The sequence below is a fragment of the Spermophilus citellus genome, assembly GCF_964194105.1.
Source record: "Spermophilus citellus genome assembly, chromosome: 1".
In the NCBI taxonomy this organism is placed as follows: domain Eukaryota; kingdom Metazoa; phylum Chordata; class Mammalia; order Rodentia; family Sciuridae; genus Spermophilus; species Spermophilus citellus.
In genome coordinates, this window is record NC_138182.1 from 192969109 (window position 1) to 192988975 (window position 19867).

At 34.1% G+C, this 19867-nt stretch overlaps 1 protein-coding gene and 1 long non-coding RNA gene across 3 annotated transcripts in view; one reads left to right on the forward strand and one right to left on the reverse strand.

Moving 5' to 3' along the window:
- LOC308651072 overlaps positions 1-19867 on the forward strand; it is an 86963-nt gene that overhangs the window by 61689 nt on the left and 5407 nt on the right. For both annotated transcript variants that reach the window (XR_014022482.1, XR_014022483.1), the window contains one exon: positions 629-741. This is a non-coding gene — a long non-coding RNA (uncharacterized lncRNA). The remainder of the gene's footprint in view (positions 1-628; positions 742-19867) is intronic.
- The window catches only part of APC (APC regulator of WNT signaling pathway), a 131484-nt gene that overhangs the window by 57147 nt on the left and 54470 nt on the right, over positions 1-19867 (reverse strand). Inside the window, 2 exon segments of the mRNA XM_081297773.1 lie at positions 547-748; positions 1950-2034. Coding sequence (XP_081153899.1) covers positions 547-748; positions 1950-2034 — 287 coding nt within the window.

Sequence of the window (19867 nt, forward strand, 5' to 3'; positions counted from 1 at the left end):
TTGTGATCAGGTGTAACAGGCCTTCTATAATGGAAAGAGACATCATTCCCTGGATCTATCAGTCATTGAATTTAGTTTAAAAGATAACCAAAAAGTCAAAATAAATAAATAAATAAATAAATAATCCAGCTATAAATATTGTGATGTGTATTACTCAATGTACAGAATATTCAAAGTATTTAATTGATAAAATAGAAGTCTTTAGAATCCCAAGAAACTGCATTCTTTACATTTTTAGACTTATTGTAAGTGCAATCAGAAAAATGTTATTTTTGTGTTAAAAAATGTAAATGCAGGGCTTGTAGCTCCATGGTAGAGCACTTGCCTTGCATGTGTGAGGCACTGGGTTCAATTCTCAGTACCATATATAGATAAATAAAAATAAAGGTCCATCAACAACTTAAAAAAACCCAAAAACCTAAAAAAAAAAAAAGTAAATGCTCTTCACCCACCATAAATCCATAATGTATATTCTATATTACAAAATACCAATAATAAACTTGGAGTGTATAAGTTAATATGTACTGTGTAATGAATAAAAGTTACCTCTCTTTTTCAAGTTCTTCTAAATATCCAGTACTTTCTCTGCTTCCATTTACAAACCCTCTTCTTGGAAATGACCCCATAGGAACTGGACTGCACTCTCCTGAACGACTTGATACAGATCCTTCCCGGCTTCCATAAGAACGGAGGGACATTTTTGACCGTAGTTTTACTCCAGGAAAATTGCTGCTATCTAAGGTAAGTTCTAAATAAAACAGAGACAAGTTTTTATATAACAACTGCTTTTGTCATGCAAAATATTCCTAATATTGTTTTTTTTTAAACCAACAATAGCTGAGAGAGGATTTTTTTTAATGTTATCATGGATTTGATTTTTTTAATATTTATTTTTTAGGTGTAGATGGACACAACACAATGCCTTTATTTTTATGTGGTGCTGAGAATCAAACTCGGGTCCCACCCGTGCTAGGCGAGTGCTCTACCGCTGAGCCACAATCCCAGCCCTAATATTGTTTTAAAAGTAAAATCTTACATTCATATTTTAGCTACAAATATACATGGCTGAATAAACAATTATTTAGATTCAGAATGGCTCGACTTTCCCTGGAAAATCAGCTTGAGTCTCAGAGAAAAACAGGTAGAATTAAAAAGGAAATCAGACAAAATGTTCTTCCTTAGATTCTCTTCAGACAATATTTCAAAACCCAAAAGTAATTTCTGTAACTAGTTTCAGTTATTACTAAGCACTTTCCCTATTTTGTCACTGGAATTTTCAGACAAAATGTCCTTAAAGATTTTTATTTTATTTATTTCTTTAATGTGGTGCTGAAGCTTAAACCTAGGGCCTCACTGGTGCCAGGCAAGTGCTTTACCCCTGAGCTACAACCCGGGCCCCTCCTTAGATTCTCTTTAGATAATATTTCAAAATCTAAAAGTAATTTCTCTGACTAGTTTCAATTAATACTAAGTCCTTTCCCTATTTTGTCACTGGAATTTTCCAGCAACAAAATGAGAAAAGCATTTTTAAAACAAATTTTGCTAAAAATGGCATTGAATTAGCTTACATATTAGGAAAACAAAGCACTATCCTGGATGGAACAGAGAAAGACAATACTTCTTCAGATATATTTACCACTTAGTCTGTGGCACACAGCATACTAAAATCCTATTTTGTGACTGGCATAATAGCAATGAGCTTTAAAAAGAGCTGGAAAGTATCAAAGAAGAGATTTTAAATAGTTTATTTTAAAAGTCAGTTAAACGTTTAAAGAAAGACAAGCAAATACTTTGTACTTTAAATATTACATTGTAATGGGTAAGTTTGATAAACCAAGAAAACTGATATCACTACCCAAGTCAAAAGAAAGTGTACTTGGATTTACATACCAAATGTTACCAACTTGGGCTTAAAAAAATTACTTTAAAACATCTTTTAAAAAATCTACCTTTAAGACGCTCTAAAAAATCAATCTGTCCAGAAGAAGCCATAGCTTCATCTTCAATACTTCCTTGTAGTTGTTTAAGTACTTCCTGTGAAAAAAGAACACACAATATTAACATGATAAATTGTTTTTGCTTATGGTTTTGGGGATTGAACCCAGCACTCTTCCACATTTCCAGCCCTAACACGATGAAATTCTAAAAACTTCTTAAAGACATGAAGTGTTTCATGGCATTCAGGTATGCCAAGGGGAAAAATGTCATCTTGGATCACTCTGTGTATATTACCTATTATTCATTATCATTAATATATTATATCTCAATAACAATAAGTGATAATTTGTGATAGTGGTGATTATGAGGAGTCCCTGTGGAAGATACTGTACGGACAATTAAAAGGCATTATCTCTTAACTTTTTAAACAATAAACAATATCATTTTTTAGATAGACCAAATAAGACTTGTTGAAGCTGATTAAAAAAAAGTTGTTTAGAATCCATGTCTCTTAAACCTGTATCAACATGACCACAAAAAAACCACCCAAATTAATGTTATTATCTGTTATTTAACAATTTAATATTTAAGCTTTTATATGCCACATTTAAGTACAATCTGCTAAAATACTGATTTACACTTAGTAGATATTCAAATGACTAATGCTCTGCCTCCTGACTTTTGATGCCATTATTTTCTTTCTTAGGTAAATCCACTCTTAGAATAAACCCTTAAAGCACAGCTCTGATCAGACCTCTCTTTACAAGATTCTTTTCCAAAGCCTAGAGGTGGTTCTCAATCCTCAACATGGATCAGAATCACCCAAAGATCTTATTAAAACATAGATTGCTGATTCAATAATTTGGGATGGAGGTTGAGAATCTGCATTTTGAACAAGTTCTCAACTACTGGTGATGCTAAATAGAGAACATCAAGACATTGCCAATGTTATTCTATGAAGGTTAGGACTGCAAGTGAATTTTTCTTTGCTTGTTTTTTCCCCAATTCTTAAACATTATATATTAGAAAAAGTATGAAGATCTAAAAAATTCAAAAATATAATAATAATAAAGATCAAATAAACCACAGCATTAGCTACATGATGGAAAACTATGCAACTATGAAAAACACAAACTCTTTAATGACAAGATTATGATAATCTATCATGTAAGAAAAAAAGTATGATGTAAAATAAAGATACCATCAAATATGTTTGTAGAGAATGTACAAAAATAAAGAAAAAGGTCACCTCCGTTTCTGGAGATGGGATTATGAATTAAAAGGGGGAAAAAAGGAAGGAGGCAAGGGGAGATGGTGCTTGTGTAGCTCAGTGGTACAGTGCTTGCCTAGCATGTGTAAGGCCCTGGGTTTGATCCCAAGTACCACAAAAGAAAAAAAAAAAAGCACATAAAAATGGGTGACGTGATACTTCTGCTTGAACAATTTCCTAAGTTTTAAAAATAGTGAATCTGCACAACTTGTAAATAAAGTTATTTTTAAAAATTTTCTGTATTATTAGAAATCTACTAAGATAAGGTATTATGAATAAAAGCAAAAGCAAATAAGATCACTGAAATTTAAAATTAAAAAATAATAAAAAAAAGAGTTTCATGGTAGCCACCTTGGAAAGTTACTAATTTACCCCAATGATGTGTACCTTAAATTATTTTTGTTAAGTGCTTTGAGTTTCATATGAACCTTACCAACAAAAGCTGGACTCATAAACTTATAGACATTCAGTTACTTTGCCTTTAAGGTGATACCATCAGTATGACCTGATAAAGAAAAGAAACCTCAAGATCTTTTTCCACTTTTATTGAGGTATATCATATGTAGGTAAAAATACACACTCATTTTAAGTACCCAATGAATTTTCACATCTATAATCACCACCTATGTGAAAACACAGAACATTTTCAACACTCCAGAGGATTCCCTCAATGCCTTACCAATCCGTCTTCATTTCCAGAAATAACTACTATGACTTCAGAATATTATTTCAAATGGAACCATACAGTATATGGTCTTTTGTGCCTTCTGTTTTTTGCTTAACATAGTTACCTGTGAGATACATCCATACAGTCGCATTATCAGTTTTTTTTTTTTTTTTTTGATGACAGGGATTGAGTGAGCCCAGGGGCACTTTACCACTGAGCATGTCACATCCCTAGCCCCTTTTCGTATTTTATTTAGAGACAGGATCTCATTGAGTTGTTTAGGGCCTAAGTTCTTGAGGCTGGCTTTGAACTTGGCCTCCTGCCTCAGTCTCCTCAGCTGCTGGGATTACAAGCATGTGCCACAGTGCTGGCTCATAATTTTTTAAATGCTGCATAGTAGTCTACTATATGAATATCCTCCAGTTTATTTATTATTTTTCCTCTTGATGTGACATATATGTGGTTATCAGTTTGGAGGCTATTATAAATGTTATTGCACTCATCTTTTAGTGGACATTTCTAGGAGTTCAAATGTTGAGTCACAAGGCTTAACTATAAAAGAATATGCTGAAGTGGTTTTTTACACCATTGATGGCAATGTCTCAACATTCCAATGCTCCACATTTGGGGTGACCGGTCTTAAGTTATCTGAGTAGGAGTGAAACAATCTTTTTATTTCCTGATGACAGATGATGTTGAACCACTTTTCATGTGCTTAATGGCTACTTATCATCCTTTCTGAATTGTCTTTTCAAATTTTGGACCATATTTTAAAAACCATGTTTCCTTTTTTTGGGATACTGTTTATAAGAATTTTTAATATATTCTGAACCAAGCCCTTCTGTCATGTATGTTAGTAAATATTTGATAAATGTGTAACAAATATTTTCTCTTATGGTTTACCTTTTCATTTTTTTTCCTTTCCTTCTCTTCCTTCCTTTTGGTAGTGCTGGGAATAGAACCCAGGGACTTATACTCACTAGGCAAGTGGTCTAATACTGAGCTACGTCCAGCCCTGCCTCTTCAATTTCTTAATGAAATCTTTTGGAAAACAGATTTTTAATTTTGATGAAGTCAAATTTTAAATTTTTTCTTTTACGTTTAGTCTGCTACATGTCCTAAGAAATCTTGTCTCTTCCAAGCTATTATTCTATGTTTTCTATTAGAAGCATAACAAGAGTCTACAGATGATATCATCTTTTCCCTTTTATTGTTAAGGCTTTGATAATCCTGTTTGAGAAATCTTTGCCTCCTTCCTAGACATGAAGCTATTCCCTATATTCTCTTCTAAAAGCCACTGTTTTGACTGTAACATATAGGTCTATAATCTGTCTTGACTGATTTTAGTACAGGATGAGATCAGGTTCTGTGTTGTTTTTTTTTTTTTTTTCTTTTTCCCCATACAGATAATTCAATTACTCCTGCACCACATAACAAAAAAGGACGCTTTCCTCACTGATTTATAAAGGATGCTTGGTCATAAATCAGATTACCATATGTATAGATATTTTTATGAACTCTATTCCTGTTAGTCTTTTAGTCTCCTACATTTACCACATTGTCTTAATAACCCTACATCAATTAATTCTCAGCAACTATCTCTTCAAATATTGCTTTTGTTCCATTCTTTCTCCTGAGACTTCAATTACATTTGAAGTCTCTAACTATAATTTGTCTACTTGCTTATGTGCCTCATAATACAATTAAAAAAACTTTAAATTTGTTTTAGTTATTAATGGAACTTTATTTATTTATATGTGGTGCTAGGCAAGCACTCAACAACTGAGCTACAACTCTAACCCCATCATTTTTTTTTTTTTTTGCTTTGTGCTCAGTTGGGTGTTTTCTATTGATTTTTAAGTTCACTAATGCTGTCTTCTCATTAGTTTACTAATTCTGTGTTCATCATTCTGTCAAGCCAATTTAATAAGTTAATATCAAACATATTTTTCAGTTCTAGAAATCTATTTGATCTTTATTAGATTCAATTCTCTGTCAAAGTTTCATTGGCTGGTTGGGGTGGTGCATGCCTGAAATCCCAGCAGCTCTGGAGGCTGAGGCAGGAGGGTTTTGAGTTCAAAGCCAGCTTTAGCAATTCAGCGAGGCTTTAACCAACTCAGTGAGACCTTGTCTCTAAATCTATTAAAAAAAAAAAAAAAAGTCTTGGGATGTACTCAGTGGAAAAGTGCCCCAAGTTCAATCCCTGGTACAAAAAAACAAAAAACCAACCCACAACAGTGTTTTCCATTTTTAGCCATTTTGTCCATTTTTCTTTCTTTCTCCTCCCCTGACAAAGACACAATACTTATGTTAAAAATCTTGACTATTAATGTGAACATATGGTTCATCTCTGGGTTTGCTTCTATTATTTTAGATGTTTGGTCTTTAATCTCCTATACCACAAAGTTCAAAATCTGTCAAATGTCTTGCGGAGACCCGTTGTGTAAAGTAATGTCTTTCCTTTCAGCAAGACTTTTCCTCCTAGCATTCCTCCTTCCTAGTCTATCCCCAGCCTCCTTCATTACAAGTAGACTCAGCCAACGTCCCACAGTAAGAATCAACCATGTGTCTGCAGCTCCTGAGTGCCAACACTGATATCTTGCCGTCATGTTTACCAAGATCTCCAACAGTTTTTATATTTTACCCCTAGCCGAGACTTTCTGCTTGTGCCAATGATAAACATCCCTCTGTACCCAGAATCAACATCTCTGCAGAAGACAATCACCAATAATCTCAGCTCATCTTGATCGGGCTCAAGCATGGTTTTTATATTTCATCCAGAGTTTTCTAGTAAGATTGTCTGAGGTTGCATACTGCATACAATCTTGAAGAGGTACTCAATTTCCAAGAATTTTTAGAAGAAAACATAGGGTGTGGTTGGGCAGTGCAAACACTATGTAACATTAACAAATTCAATAAAAAGTAAATATATAGATTAAAAAAAAGAAGAAGAAATGTGGCAACTATATAGCAATTCCAAACACAATGTTTGAAAAAGATTTGAGAAATGGTAGCTTTTAAAATGCTGTGTATGTGAAGAGACCTACAAAAATTAAAATAGAGTAACATCATACACTACCGGGGTAACTAAGTTGATATAACATTTTTGGGTATCAAAGTGATCAATCCATCGTGAAGAAATTAGAAACGAATAAACTAAACGTCCTTTGAAAAAAAAATAAAAATACATGTAATTTTGAAGAAGGATATAGTTATTTGAATTTATAAATTCTGAAAAATAGTTTTAAAATTAGTTAATAAGATTATATACTCATTTTTAAAATATTTTAAGCTTTTAGAAATGTTGCAGAATTAATCATTTCAAACAAAATATGCTGTGGTCTGATTAGTAATACCATTTATCAATGAGCAACTATATCATTTCAGGGAAGATGCTACTTGATCCATTTCTGTTTCCCAGTATATCATAGCTATAGGTTTTTTTCTGAAAGTACACTTCATATTTTTTGATCTCTGAAAAGATATACTTCATATGTATACTGTTTTACACTTTATACAGCAATTTACAAATATATAGTTTTGTGAAAACACAACAAAGATGCAAATACTTCATTAATAATTTGCTTATAATTAGACAATTCTAATATTGTGCCATCTCTCAGTTTAAATGCTTCACATCTCTACATGACCATATTTACCCTGTTGTTATGCTTAAAAATTTTTAAATCAATCAAATTGAGTTCTAGTCCTGAAGTATACAGGATGCAGAGATTCATGTCTGTAGCCCCAGCTTTTTTGGAAGCTGAGGCAGGAGGATCACTTGAGCCCAGTCTGGGCATCATAACAAGATCTCAACTCAAAAGAAGAATATAGACCAGGTGTGGTAGTGAATGCCTGTAATCCCAGAGGCTCAGGAGGCTGAGGCAGGAGGATCACGAGTTCAAAGCCAGTCTGAGCAACAGTGAGGTGCTTTAGCCACTCAGTGACACTCTGTACTCTAAATAAAATACAAAATAGGGCTGGGGATGTGGCTCAGTGGTCGAGTATCCCTGAGCTCAATCCCTGGTAACCCTCACCCCCCAAAAGAAGAATATAGCAAATAACTTTTCTTTTAAAAAAATGTAATTAAAAATTTGCATGTAGCTGATTCCAGGTCATTGAAATCCCATGCAATTTGTGTGATTTATTATGTTTCTATTACAGAGAATTTTAAGCACATTCATAAGTATATAAAATATTATAACAAACCCCTATGTAACCCCTATGTAACAACTCATTCCAATAATCACTGATTCATGGTCAATCTTGTTTCATCTATTCCCACACCAAACCTTTTCCATTTCTACCTCTCCACCCCAGATTTATTTTGAAAACAAATCTTAGACATCATACTTGAAATATTTGTAAATATTTCAATGTATATTTAAATGGGGACCTTTCCTAGCAAGTCATGATGCCAACATTATGCCTAAAAAACAACCACTTGTTAATATCTTCAAATATATAGTCAGTGCTCTCATTTCCCCAAATATTCCCCTGGATGACACACACACACACTCAATGAAAACATTTATAGTTTGCATAAATGTTTTGTAATCAGCAGCAAGGCAATAACCTCTTTTGCCACCAGATGGTACTACTGCATAAATTTAAGACTCAGGTCACCTGCTTGGAAGAGACATACTTGGTTTGTAGTAAATAGGCTAATAATGATCAGAAAACATGATTCAATGTTATATAATGTATTACAAAGTATAATAAGCATTTTTTTTTTTGTGGAGGAGGGAAACAACCATTGTGTTTCACTAAATTTAACCCAACTACAAAAGTATCTTTTTACAAATTGGGATGTGGCTCAGTGGTAAAGTACTTGCCTAGCACAGGCAAAGCCCTGTGCGTATCAATACCTCTAAGACAAATAAATAGGTCCTATTTATTGCATAAATAATTTTACTGTAAAAGTGGTAACTGTTGATACCAGATGTCTAATCCTAATGAAACATACGGATAGATTTGCAAGAATGTCTGCAGAGGCTTGAATCAACTCATGGCTGCATTCAGACATTGTTTCAAGTGCTTGATAGCTACACCACAGGGATAACTGGTCAACATGATATTTCACCATAGAGATTTAAGAGTGTGACTTGTATTACCACTCTCTGAGACTTTCCATTTTAGCATGGAGATAGATCTAAGGGTAAGTTAAAATGTTTCCCTCCATTCCCCCTTCCCCACTTTCTTTGTCAGTTTTGGATATTTAATCTAGGGCCAAAAATAAATTCTGTTTGCTGAAGTAGTTAAAAACTTTAAAAAACAGATTATTTACCATCCATCTAGGTCGGCTTGGAGTTCTCTGCAAAATACACCACACTGAGGTAGATGAAATTCTGTATCTTTAAAACTCTGCACTGTGTTGATCAGGATTAAGATACCAAATAGCTCTTTTATCCTATTAGGTAACTGACTCGGGTGTTTTTAAAGTGACTGATACATAATTTGTGGTAAGGAAAAAAAAATATTTGTTTATAGTCTATCCATTTCCAAAAGGACAGAAGCAAAGTAGATATTTTAGAGATCTGTCATTGTTGGGAAGTTTTACCATATAAATAGGCAATTAGAATAGAAGAAAATCAATAGAAAGATAGGTAGACAGGAAGAACAGTATGCAAAAGCAACAGATTGAACTGTTATGATATTGAATACAAAAGGTAAAAGAGGAGCAAGAATAGTTACTTCAGTGATACACAAAAGCCTACAGAACAAAGGAGACTTTGAAGTATGTAGAAAAAGTACTGGATAGACTAAGAAATGAGTAAGGAATAAAAGTAGTGAGCAGACAGGAAGAATAGTCAGGAATTCAGATGTTAAAATAGCCAAGCAGCAGAAACAACACAAAGAAGGAAGAATTAAAAAAAAATTAAAGAAAAAGAATTTAATTTTTTAAAAAAAAAGATTGTTAATAATCTCCAATTCTATAAAGTTATTAAATTCAGTAAGAAGAGATTCTACCTGAGTAACTAGAAATAAAATGTTTTAACCTTGATTATTTTAAAATTAAAATGTTTTCCTCATTACAGTCTGCATACTTTATATAACATTTTCTGGAGGTTCTCAGTTTTTCAATGCTTGAAGGTGCCATGGAAATCACCTATGCTTGTATGATGCCTGTACTTTCCAAATAAGACAATTTAAGTCCTTAAGGGTAACCAGAGGTTATATAGCTCAGTTTGTGGCAAAGTCAGGAATAGGAACAGGTACTGACTTTCAGTTAATGGCTCCTTCCACTAGGGCATCCTGATCATCTATCACTGCAGCACTTAAGAGCTGACAAGATCTGAGGAAGTAGAGAAGGAAGAGTATTTTTCATATTTGAGATAAATTCTAAAATCCTGAGGCTAGTTTTTATGAACTACACAGAAAACCTTGCTTCACTGTAATGATGATGAAGTTGGTCTCTTATTTTTAAGTTTAAAAATAACTAAGAACTAACTAGTCTCTTTTAGCTACATTATATGATTCATTCCAAGAATTCAGTATATCTTATTTAAAAGTATAAGTGTTAGATTTTACAGGAGTTTACATATTATTGCTTACCTTAAAATACATTTTGGGGGTAAGTATCTTACCTATCATCAAGTCTACAAGAGAGAATATTGAATAAAAAGGGATAAACTAAAATTAAAAGTCACAGTCTTGATACCTTCATATTAGATGCCTCAGTTTCCAGTTTTGTAAGATGATTGGAATTATCTTCTAGCTCTTGTCGAAGATTTGAGTTCTCCATCTTCAGTGCCTCAACTTGCTTTAACAACTGATCATATGAAGCTGCAGCCATCCTTGGCTACCCTTGGACCTATAAGGTTAAAAAGGATTTTGAAATTCACTACTAAAAATATAGTGGCTGCGTGTTTTTAAAGAAAGGGATAAAAGAAATAAAACTCTCGAGACATGTAAAAGAAGAATTGTTAATGTTCTGGTTTGATCTCAAAACAATGTAGTTCAAGCAGTAGCATCTTTCTAGGAGGATGAAACACTGGGTCTTAACTGAAGACAAATGGGATTAAAATAGAAGAAGAGAACTTTTAATAATGTTCGTAATCACTGATAAGAGATTTATTTATATTAGTAGTGCTAATTTTTGGATTTTGTTTGTAACAGATTTTTAGAGCCAGAATGAATTAATGAGATCATATACTCCATTCTATCACTTTCATTCAAAAAAAGGCTAGTCGTAAACATCACCCTTGGTGAAGTAGTTCTGAGGTTCTCTTAAGATCTCATTAAACACAGTCATTTATAACATGGTTATAAAAGAAAGCATTAGATGAGACTTTAAATCTTTTTGATAGGAAGATGATACATAAGAATTTCTAATATAAATTTATATTAAATTTACTCAAAAGAATGAAGGTAATAGGCTATCCTACGGCATATGTGGTCTTGGGGCCCACTGTACTCAAACTGAGGCTAAAAGACAAAGAAAATGGATGATCTTAGTAATAGACTGCCCAAGAGAAGTGAGGCACAGTATGACTGCTAGTATATGACTGTGAAAGAAGAGGGAGACTAGGAAGATAGAAAAGATAGCCAGGTAATAGAGATCCTTGATGTGAAGAATCATAGAATGCTAGGAATTATGTTAGGATTAACCAAGTAAGATTTAGGACACCAGTTCCTCGTTTAAAAAGGTTTAATGTCACCCAGCTTGGTGGCATGTGCCTATAATCCCACTACTGAGGAGGCTAAGGCAGGAGGATTCCAAGATTGAGGATATCCTGGGCATTTAGTGAGACACTGTCTTAAAAAGGGGAGGGGACTGAGGCTGTAGCCCCTAGATTTAATTCACAGTACCACCTGCTCCTCAAGAGTTTAATGTCAAACTCATTTTGGAATAAATTCCTGCTGTCTTAATTATCTGATAGTTAAAAGATCTTTACAAGGTTTAAAGATCTTGACATTAAAAAATGATTCTGAAAAAGAAAATTCATTATTTAGGATAAGGCAGACAGGTTATGGCATTGGTTAGTCACAACAATACTGGAGTTCTATAACAAGTCAAAACACTTGGATCTAGAGAGTTCTACAATGGTCAGAGTCACTGATAACCCTGGTAACAACCTGATGGCACATGAGGAGGAAGGGGACTCCTGGTGGGTAGGAATCATCTGCAAAAGTCTTTATGGTTTTCAAAAAATGAGCACTAGACTTGTATCTGAAGACTTGGGTCTCAATTGCAGGCAAGGTCAATGAAAAGCCTTTGACCTTTTATTTAAATTCATTTTGATTTGTAAATAGATATTTACCACCTGCTTTAATGTAATTTATAGGGACATTGTTAGGATTAAGTAACAAATGGCAGAGTGAAAAATAAAAGTGCTAAGTTAACATATAAGTTATAATATAAAAATACACACTTAATTTTTCTTATAAGACCTAATGTTGATCTACAGTTAAAAACAAACAAAAAACTCCCTTGCCCTACTGAGAAACAAGAGATAAAAAAAGTAATTCAGCTTCTTAAAGACAGAGAAGACATCTCAAAAATGAAGAAGAAATTCATAAGTGCATTCATTTTTCTGTTTAACATTATACTATTAATAAGTAGGTCTGGAAATATACAGCACATTAAAAACTGTGGCAGAGGTAAAGATTTGACACTTTAACAATGTAAACATTAACATTCTTTATTTCAAACAACATTACAGACAATTTTACATTAAAATAATAAGGGAAAAAACAAGTACACACAGGTAGGTTGAGGCAGGTCATAACTTTACACAATCACAATAAGAGCAAAAAGGCAAGATAAGCAGAAATTACTAAAAGTGCTCTTTATTAGAGAAAAAAAATTCAGCTCTTCAAAAGGACAATTAAAATTTTGATCATCTCCAGAATCCCAGTCGTTAAAAGTTCTTTCTGTTCCAGAAGGCAGGATGCTTCATCTAATTTTACAGAAAACATAGATACTTCATGGGGGAATATCCTACGTTATAGTCCCTTCAAGAATGCAGCAGCTATCTCACCCTAACCCCAAACTGCTTTATACAAAATTTGTGAAATTATAAATTTACTTTGGAATGCTTTTTATGCAGTTGTAAGAATTTGTGCCAAATATATCTTAGCTACAAATCATTTGGCAAAAAAATTTTTTTTTAAATTTAGGGGATGAGGGTAGTGACCCAGTGGTGGAGTACTTGACCTAGCATGAGGGAGGCTGTGGGTTTGAGATACTAGGGAGTACCTCAAAAAACAAACAAACAAACCAAAACAAAATAAAAAACTTGTGCCAACACATTATAGCGGCCATGTCCTGTGAAACAGGGAAAATCTCTTAATCTTTAACTTTATTGAGAAAATGCAAACATCTGAATTTATTTCTCTGCAGTTAAGTTGTCCACTAATGAGATCCCTCATCCTGTAAGTGTGGGTGGGGGAAAAGAAAGGAAAAAGACTGTATTCTAGACTTTGATCCAAATGTCTATGTATATCCTAAGAAGGCAAGAAGTGTGGTGTGGTGGTACATACCTGTAATCCCAGCAACTCAGGAGGCTGAGGCAGGAGGATCACAAGTTCAAGGCTAGTATCCACATTTAGCAAGATCTTGTCTCAAATAAATAAAAAGGGATGGGGATGTAGTTCAACGGTGGTATGGTATTCCTGCATTCAATCTCCCAGTACCACAATAAATAAATAAATAGCTGGGTGCAATGGTGCACACCTATAATCCCAGTGGTCTGGAGGCCGAGGCAGGAGGATAGCAAGTTCAAAGCCAGCATCAGCAGTGAGGTCCAAAGCAGCTCATCAAGACCCTGTCTTGGTGCTGGGGTTGTGGCTCAGCAGTAGAGCACTCACCTAGCACGTGAGAGGCACTGGGCACCTCAGCACCACATAAAAATAAATAAAATAAAGATATAAAAAATAAAGGTATATATATATAAAGACCCTGCTTCTAAATAAAATATAAAAATGGGCTAGGGATGTGGCTCAGTGGGTAAGCACCCCTGGGTTCAATCCCCAGTACCAAAAAATAAAAATAAATTGAAAATATTTGTGGTACTAAATTAAAAGCAAGTAAGCAGGTTGGGGTTGTGGCTCAGAGTCTAGCACTTGCCTAGCATGCATGAGGCACTGGGTTCAATCCCCAGCACCACATAAAAAAAAATAAATAAATAAACAAAAAAAAGCAAGCAAGCAAGGAGGGAGAAAAGTATCAGGCAAAAGATACCCAATGAAATGTGGAGGACTCAACTACTAATTAATTTAAGAAGTTTGGGAAAACTTTTTTAATATATTTAAAATGGAACTGCTTTATTATTTTATTTTAGTAAAAAAACAAAAACAAAGATATACTTGTCAGCACTTAGGTTGTAATGAAACAAGAATACAACACAACACAAAGATAGGAAACCAGAAGTAATAAAAGCCCCTTTAACTTAACTCTAAGCAAAATAAAATTGAAAACCTGAATAAAATAGATAATTTACTAGAAAAATATAGTTTGTCAAAATTGACCCCAGAAGTGATGGAAAATCTAATAAGATTTCAAGGATAAAGCTGTTAGTATTGTAAAATCAATATCATTTGACATATTAATAGTTGTGCACAGAAAAGTATTATATGATTACACCAAAGATGATAAAAAGACATTTTACAAATGTAATACTCCATTCATAAAACTAGCAAAAATAGGGAAATATGAAAAAAAGAACAGAATAAACCTACCATATACTAAAATACTGCACAAACCCTTTATAATTAAAGTAGTATATATAGCTAACTTTATTGTACAAATGGGTTAATTTCTGTTTTGAAAATTACAGTAAGAATATGTAAGATGTTAATATCAGAAAAAGCTAAGTGAAGGGCATATAGGAACAAACTCTGTGCTATTTTTCTACCTCTTCTGTAAGTCCAAAGTTATTTAAAAGTAAAGGGTTTTTTTTTTTGTTTGTTTGTTTGCCATGCTAGGGATTGAACCTGGGGCCTTGCACATGCTAGGCAAGTAAGTATTCTACCACTGAGCTACACGTCCAGCCCTAAAAATAAAGTTTTTAAGAAGAAGTAAAATGCAAAATGAATAGATTAACCACTAGAACACCAATTTAAAAATCTAGAAGTAAATATGCAAATTTGGTACATGATAAAGGTGATGTCTCAAATACTTGTGAAAAGATCCTGACTTTTAAAATAATAGATACCAAAAAATAGGAGTCATGAGGAAAAAGCAAAAATGCATCGCTTCCTCATACTGCCCACTGGGATAAGTTGCAAACAGAACAGTTTTTTGTTTGTTTCTTTGATGCTAGTGATACGTTTTTTTTTTAAACAGATTTTTTTGTTTGTTTGTTTTAATATTTATTTTTTAGTTCTGGGCGGACACAACATCTTCGTTGGTATGTGGTGCTGAGGATCGAACCCGGGCCGCACGCATGCCAGGCGAGCGTGCTACCGCTTGAGCCACATCCCCAGCCCTAGTGATATGTTTTAGTCAGCTTTTTTGTTGCTGTGACCAAAAGACTTGACAAGAACAACTGGAGGAGAAAAAGTTCATTTGGAGGCTCAAAACTTCAGAGGTCTTTGTCCACAGATAGCCAACTCTATTCCTTGGGGCCTTGAGATGAGGCAGAACATCATGGCAGAAGTGAATGGTGAAAGAAAGCAGCTAAGATCATGATAATCAGAAAGCAGAGAAAGCTCTGCTCAACAAGGACAAAATATAAACCCCAACAACATGCATCCAATCACCCACCTCCTCCAGCTACACTCTATCTGCTTATCGTTACCTTATAATTAATCCCTACCAACAGATTAGGTCAAGGCTCTCATTACCCAATCATTTTACCTCTAAACTCCTTTGAAAGGACACTCACAGAGTCCACGCAAAGTCCAAAGACCATGCCACATACAGGAATCTCACACAAGAGATTTATTGTCAATAGGACGAGATAAACCAACACAAGGCTGTCCCTCTAAGAGCAGCAGCGGGTTGGGTTGGCACTCACAGAGCAGCTTTATAGCCTGCAAGAGGAATTTCGTAAGCTGCTTAGGAACTGCATCATAAGCTGGGGTGGGGTAGATGGTTTAGCATGCAAATGTGCTTATGGGAAGTTAAGCAGCATTGCCTCAGAATCCAAACTTTGGAGCCGCTAGATAAAATGGCTTCCGACCTAAAATGGCAAATCTGATGCCAATATTGATCTGATGTCAAATACCTTTGGCATTGACTCACACATGCGCTTCTGGGGGGAGCACCTCATATCTAAAACTTAGTGGGACCGAATTTACATACTACCACTGAGCTACAGCCTTAGCCCCAGGAACCGATTTAAATATTTTTAAAAAATATATATTTTTATAACTTTATTTTATTTTTATCTGGTGCTGAGGATTGAACCCAGTGCCTCACCCATGTCAGGCAAATGCTCCACCACTGAGCTCCAACCCCCAGATTTAAACATTCTGAAACATTTCACTATACTTAAATTATGAAAATAGTATTTTTTTTTAAACTAAAGACATTTAAATGGCATATACTCTTTTCCAAGGACACAGTTATGGTGGTGAGGGACATTATTTTAATTAATTTGTTAACTGGATGTAAAATCTTTAGAGACTCAAGATCTCTGAAGTGAGGATGTCTGTTACCAGATTAGAAGTAGTAGACTTGGCTTTTAGGGTACTTCATAAGAGAAAGTTTATATTTTGTATAAAAGCACAACTACTTTTAAATAGGATATCGATCTATACAGTAGAGTATACATTGGCATTAAAAATATGAAGTGAGGGCTGGAGATGTAGCTCAATGATAGAATACTTGTGTAGCATGCACAAGGGCCCTGGGTTTGCTTCTCAGCATGGCCAAAATAGAAAAAGGCATGGGGTGCAACCACTAATGTCTTACATGGCATCTATCCTGCTCTAATAAAAAGGAAAGAACTGCACAAGAAAAAAAAATCCACTGAAAGAATACACTAAAATTCAGTGCTGCCCCTAGAAGGAATGTCTAAGATACTGTGAGAAGAAGTCTTCCTTTTCATTGTGTATACCCTTTTATAGACTATGAAGAGCAAAAATGGTGGTTCTTTAAAGACTAAATATGATTAGAAAGAGAAAGGAGCTCCCATACAGAAAACAAATAAAATTCTAAGGAGGAAAAACTGATTCAAGAAGAAACAGAAAATCTTAATAGTTTAGTGATTAAACATTTTCTCCCTTCTTTCTCCCAACCTCAAAAATATGAGATCCAGAGGCTTCTAGACACTTTCACCAAACTTTTAAGAAACAAGTCATTCCTATCCCAAACTCTTTCAGGAATAGAAGAATAGCAACTATTCTTCAATGCATTTCATAAGTCAATATAACCATAATATAAAATTCAAAGATTATGTGAAAAAAATTATAATAATTTATGAACACCGATTCAAAATAATATTTTGGTTCTAAACAAAATTATCAGAAAAGCTACACAGTGCATAGTAAAGAATCTACAACAGAATCCAGTTGAGTTTATTTTAAGAATAGAATTATAGGATAACATTGGTATCATTATCTGCAATAAAATATTAAAGAAAAAAGGTGTGGTGGTATTATAGGTCTATAATCCCAGTGACCCAGGAGGCTGAGGCAGGAGGAACACAAACAAATTCAAGGTCAGTTTAGGCAATTTAGGGAGATACTGTGTAGAAAATAAAGCTGGGTGTGGTGGCATACACCTGCAATACCAGCAACTCAGTAGGCTAAGAATAGAGGATCACAAGGGCAGCCTGGGCAATTTAGTGAGACCCTGTCTCAAAAGATAAATGGGGCTGAGGATGCAGTTCAGTGATAAGAGTAACCTTGGGCTCAGTCCCCAGTTACCACCCGTCCCTAAGAGAGAGAGAGAAAAAAAATTAAAACAGCTTGGGATTTAGTTAAATGGTAGAGTGCTTGTCTAGCATGTGTGAGGCAGTGGGTTCAATATGCAGAACTGCTAAATACATTAATTAATTTTTCAAAACCTACATAATCATCACACAAGACAAGAAAAAAAAAACCCCAGAATCTATTCATTATAAAATACTCTTAATAAACAAGAAACAGGAGGGGAAGCTGCCAAACCTGCAATAAACACCTTTCTTAATACCGAAATTTAAGTTAGAGGTATTCTCGTTAAAAATCAGGAAAAACGTGTCTATTACCAGTTTTGTTCATCATAATCCTTGAAGTCCCCTAAAGCACAATAAATTTTGAAAAAGAAAAACTAAATGTTAGAAAAGGAAAAAAGGGAACAAATTTTGAGAAATATGAAAATCTAACAACTTTGTTAGATTAAAAAATCAATATTAATAGATTTTTTTAAAATTCTAAGCAGAATATAGCACATTCACTTTAATTCTTTTCACTTGACACAATGCAAGTTTTTATCCTCCATTCTCTTTCTACTAAGACCCCATATTTGACTAGCCTCCTGTCTGCTACATTCTTCTTTTACTTCTCCTTACATTCTGTAAATGACTACATATATTGGTTGGACCCACTGAAGACCATACCAAATATAGGCAGGCTCCAAGACAGCCATCACAATTATCAGGAGCAGGGGTTGGCAAACATTTTTTGTAAGTGCGGAGAATAAACATTATAAGGTTTTGTGGGCCATAAGGCTGTGTCACAATGACTTGACTTTGTAGCTAACACACAAAAGCAGCCCAGAAGATACATAAATGGACGGGCATGTCTGTGTGCCAATAAATCTTAACGTATAAAAATAGGTAGCAGTTTGCCAAACCCTGGCCTAGTGTATAAATTCCTAATTCTGGTCTTTAAATATCCAAAGGCAACCCAAATAATTTCAAAGGTTATTGAGAAATTCCTAAAATTAGTGTTTTACTTTTAAATAATAAGAGGTAGTCTACTATGTTGGAAAGAGAACCAGAGTCTTAAAGTCTTAAGGTCCTTTTTTCAATAATCATTTTTTTCTATTTCCTCATCTTCTAGAAGTCTGTTAAAATTTCAATTTGTCTGCTTTTTATTTTTTTGGCACTGTAAGCTCACACTTCAATTTTTCTTTTTTTACCATTACTTTAATAGGGTGTTAGGAGAAAGAGGTAGGAAATGTGATTCATTGATTTACTAGCTTGAAGCAGGTTTTTTTTTTTTTAAGAGAAAGAGAGAATTTTTAAAAATCTTCTTTTATTTATTTTTTGAAGTCACTGATTATGCATTGTCAGATTCAGTTTAATACAAAATCTTAAAGTTTTCACTGGATATTCCCCTAGACTCATATTGACTTTCTAGACTAGTAAAGGCAGATAGCTAATCATAAATCCACTAATAAATACTTTGTTAACACTGGAGTTCATTATTTTGTTCACAATTATATCATGAGAAACAGTCATATGTTTTCCTGAAATCATAATATTCAACATTCATTTATTTGTTTAACAAGAATGTACTTAACTCTTACTATGAATTAGGTACCAAGAGGACTATGACAGTCTATGTCTGTTTTGAACAGTCTAGAAGAGAAGGCACATAAACAAATCATTTTGACAGTTCAATTAGTGGAATAAAAAAGTTTTATAAGGTGTCAGGGATAGTTTCATGGCAAAGAACATATTTGAACTGAGACTTGAAAAATAAGTAGGAGTTTGACAGGCACTCAGAGGAATAAAGAACTTACAAGCAGAAAAAGCATCAAGCAAAACGACAGTTGATGCTGGAATTAGGAAACTAAGTAATTTCGTATGGCATAGGCCTGGGGAAGACTGGAGGGAGATGTATAAACCAACTGATATCTTAGGATAGCTGAACAGCATTTCCATTAGAGTTTTTTCTGTGTTACAGTCATGATAACTTCTTTTCCAATCTGGCCTCCTCTCAAGAATCATTTTAAAGGAGAGATTTTTTTTTACTATTTATTTTTTAGTTTTTGGTGGACACAACATCTTTATTTTTATGTGGTGCTGAGGATCGAACCCAGCACCCCGCGCATGCCAGGCGAGTGTGCTTCCGCTTGAGGCAGGTTTTATATTAAAACCTTTAACTCACTGAAT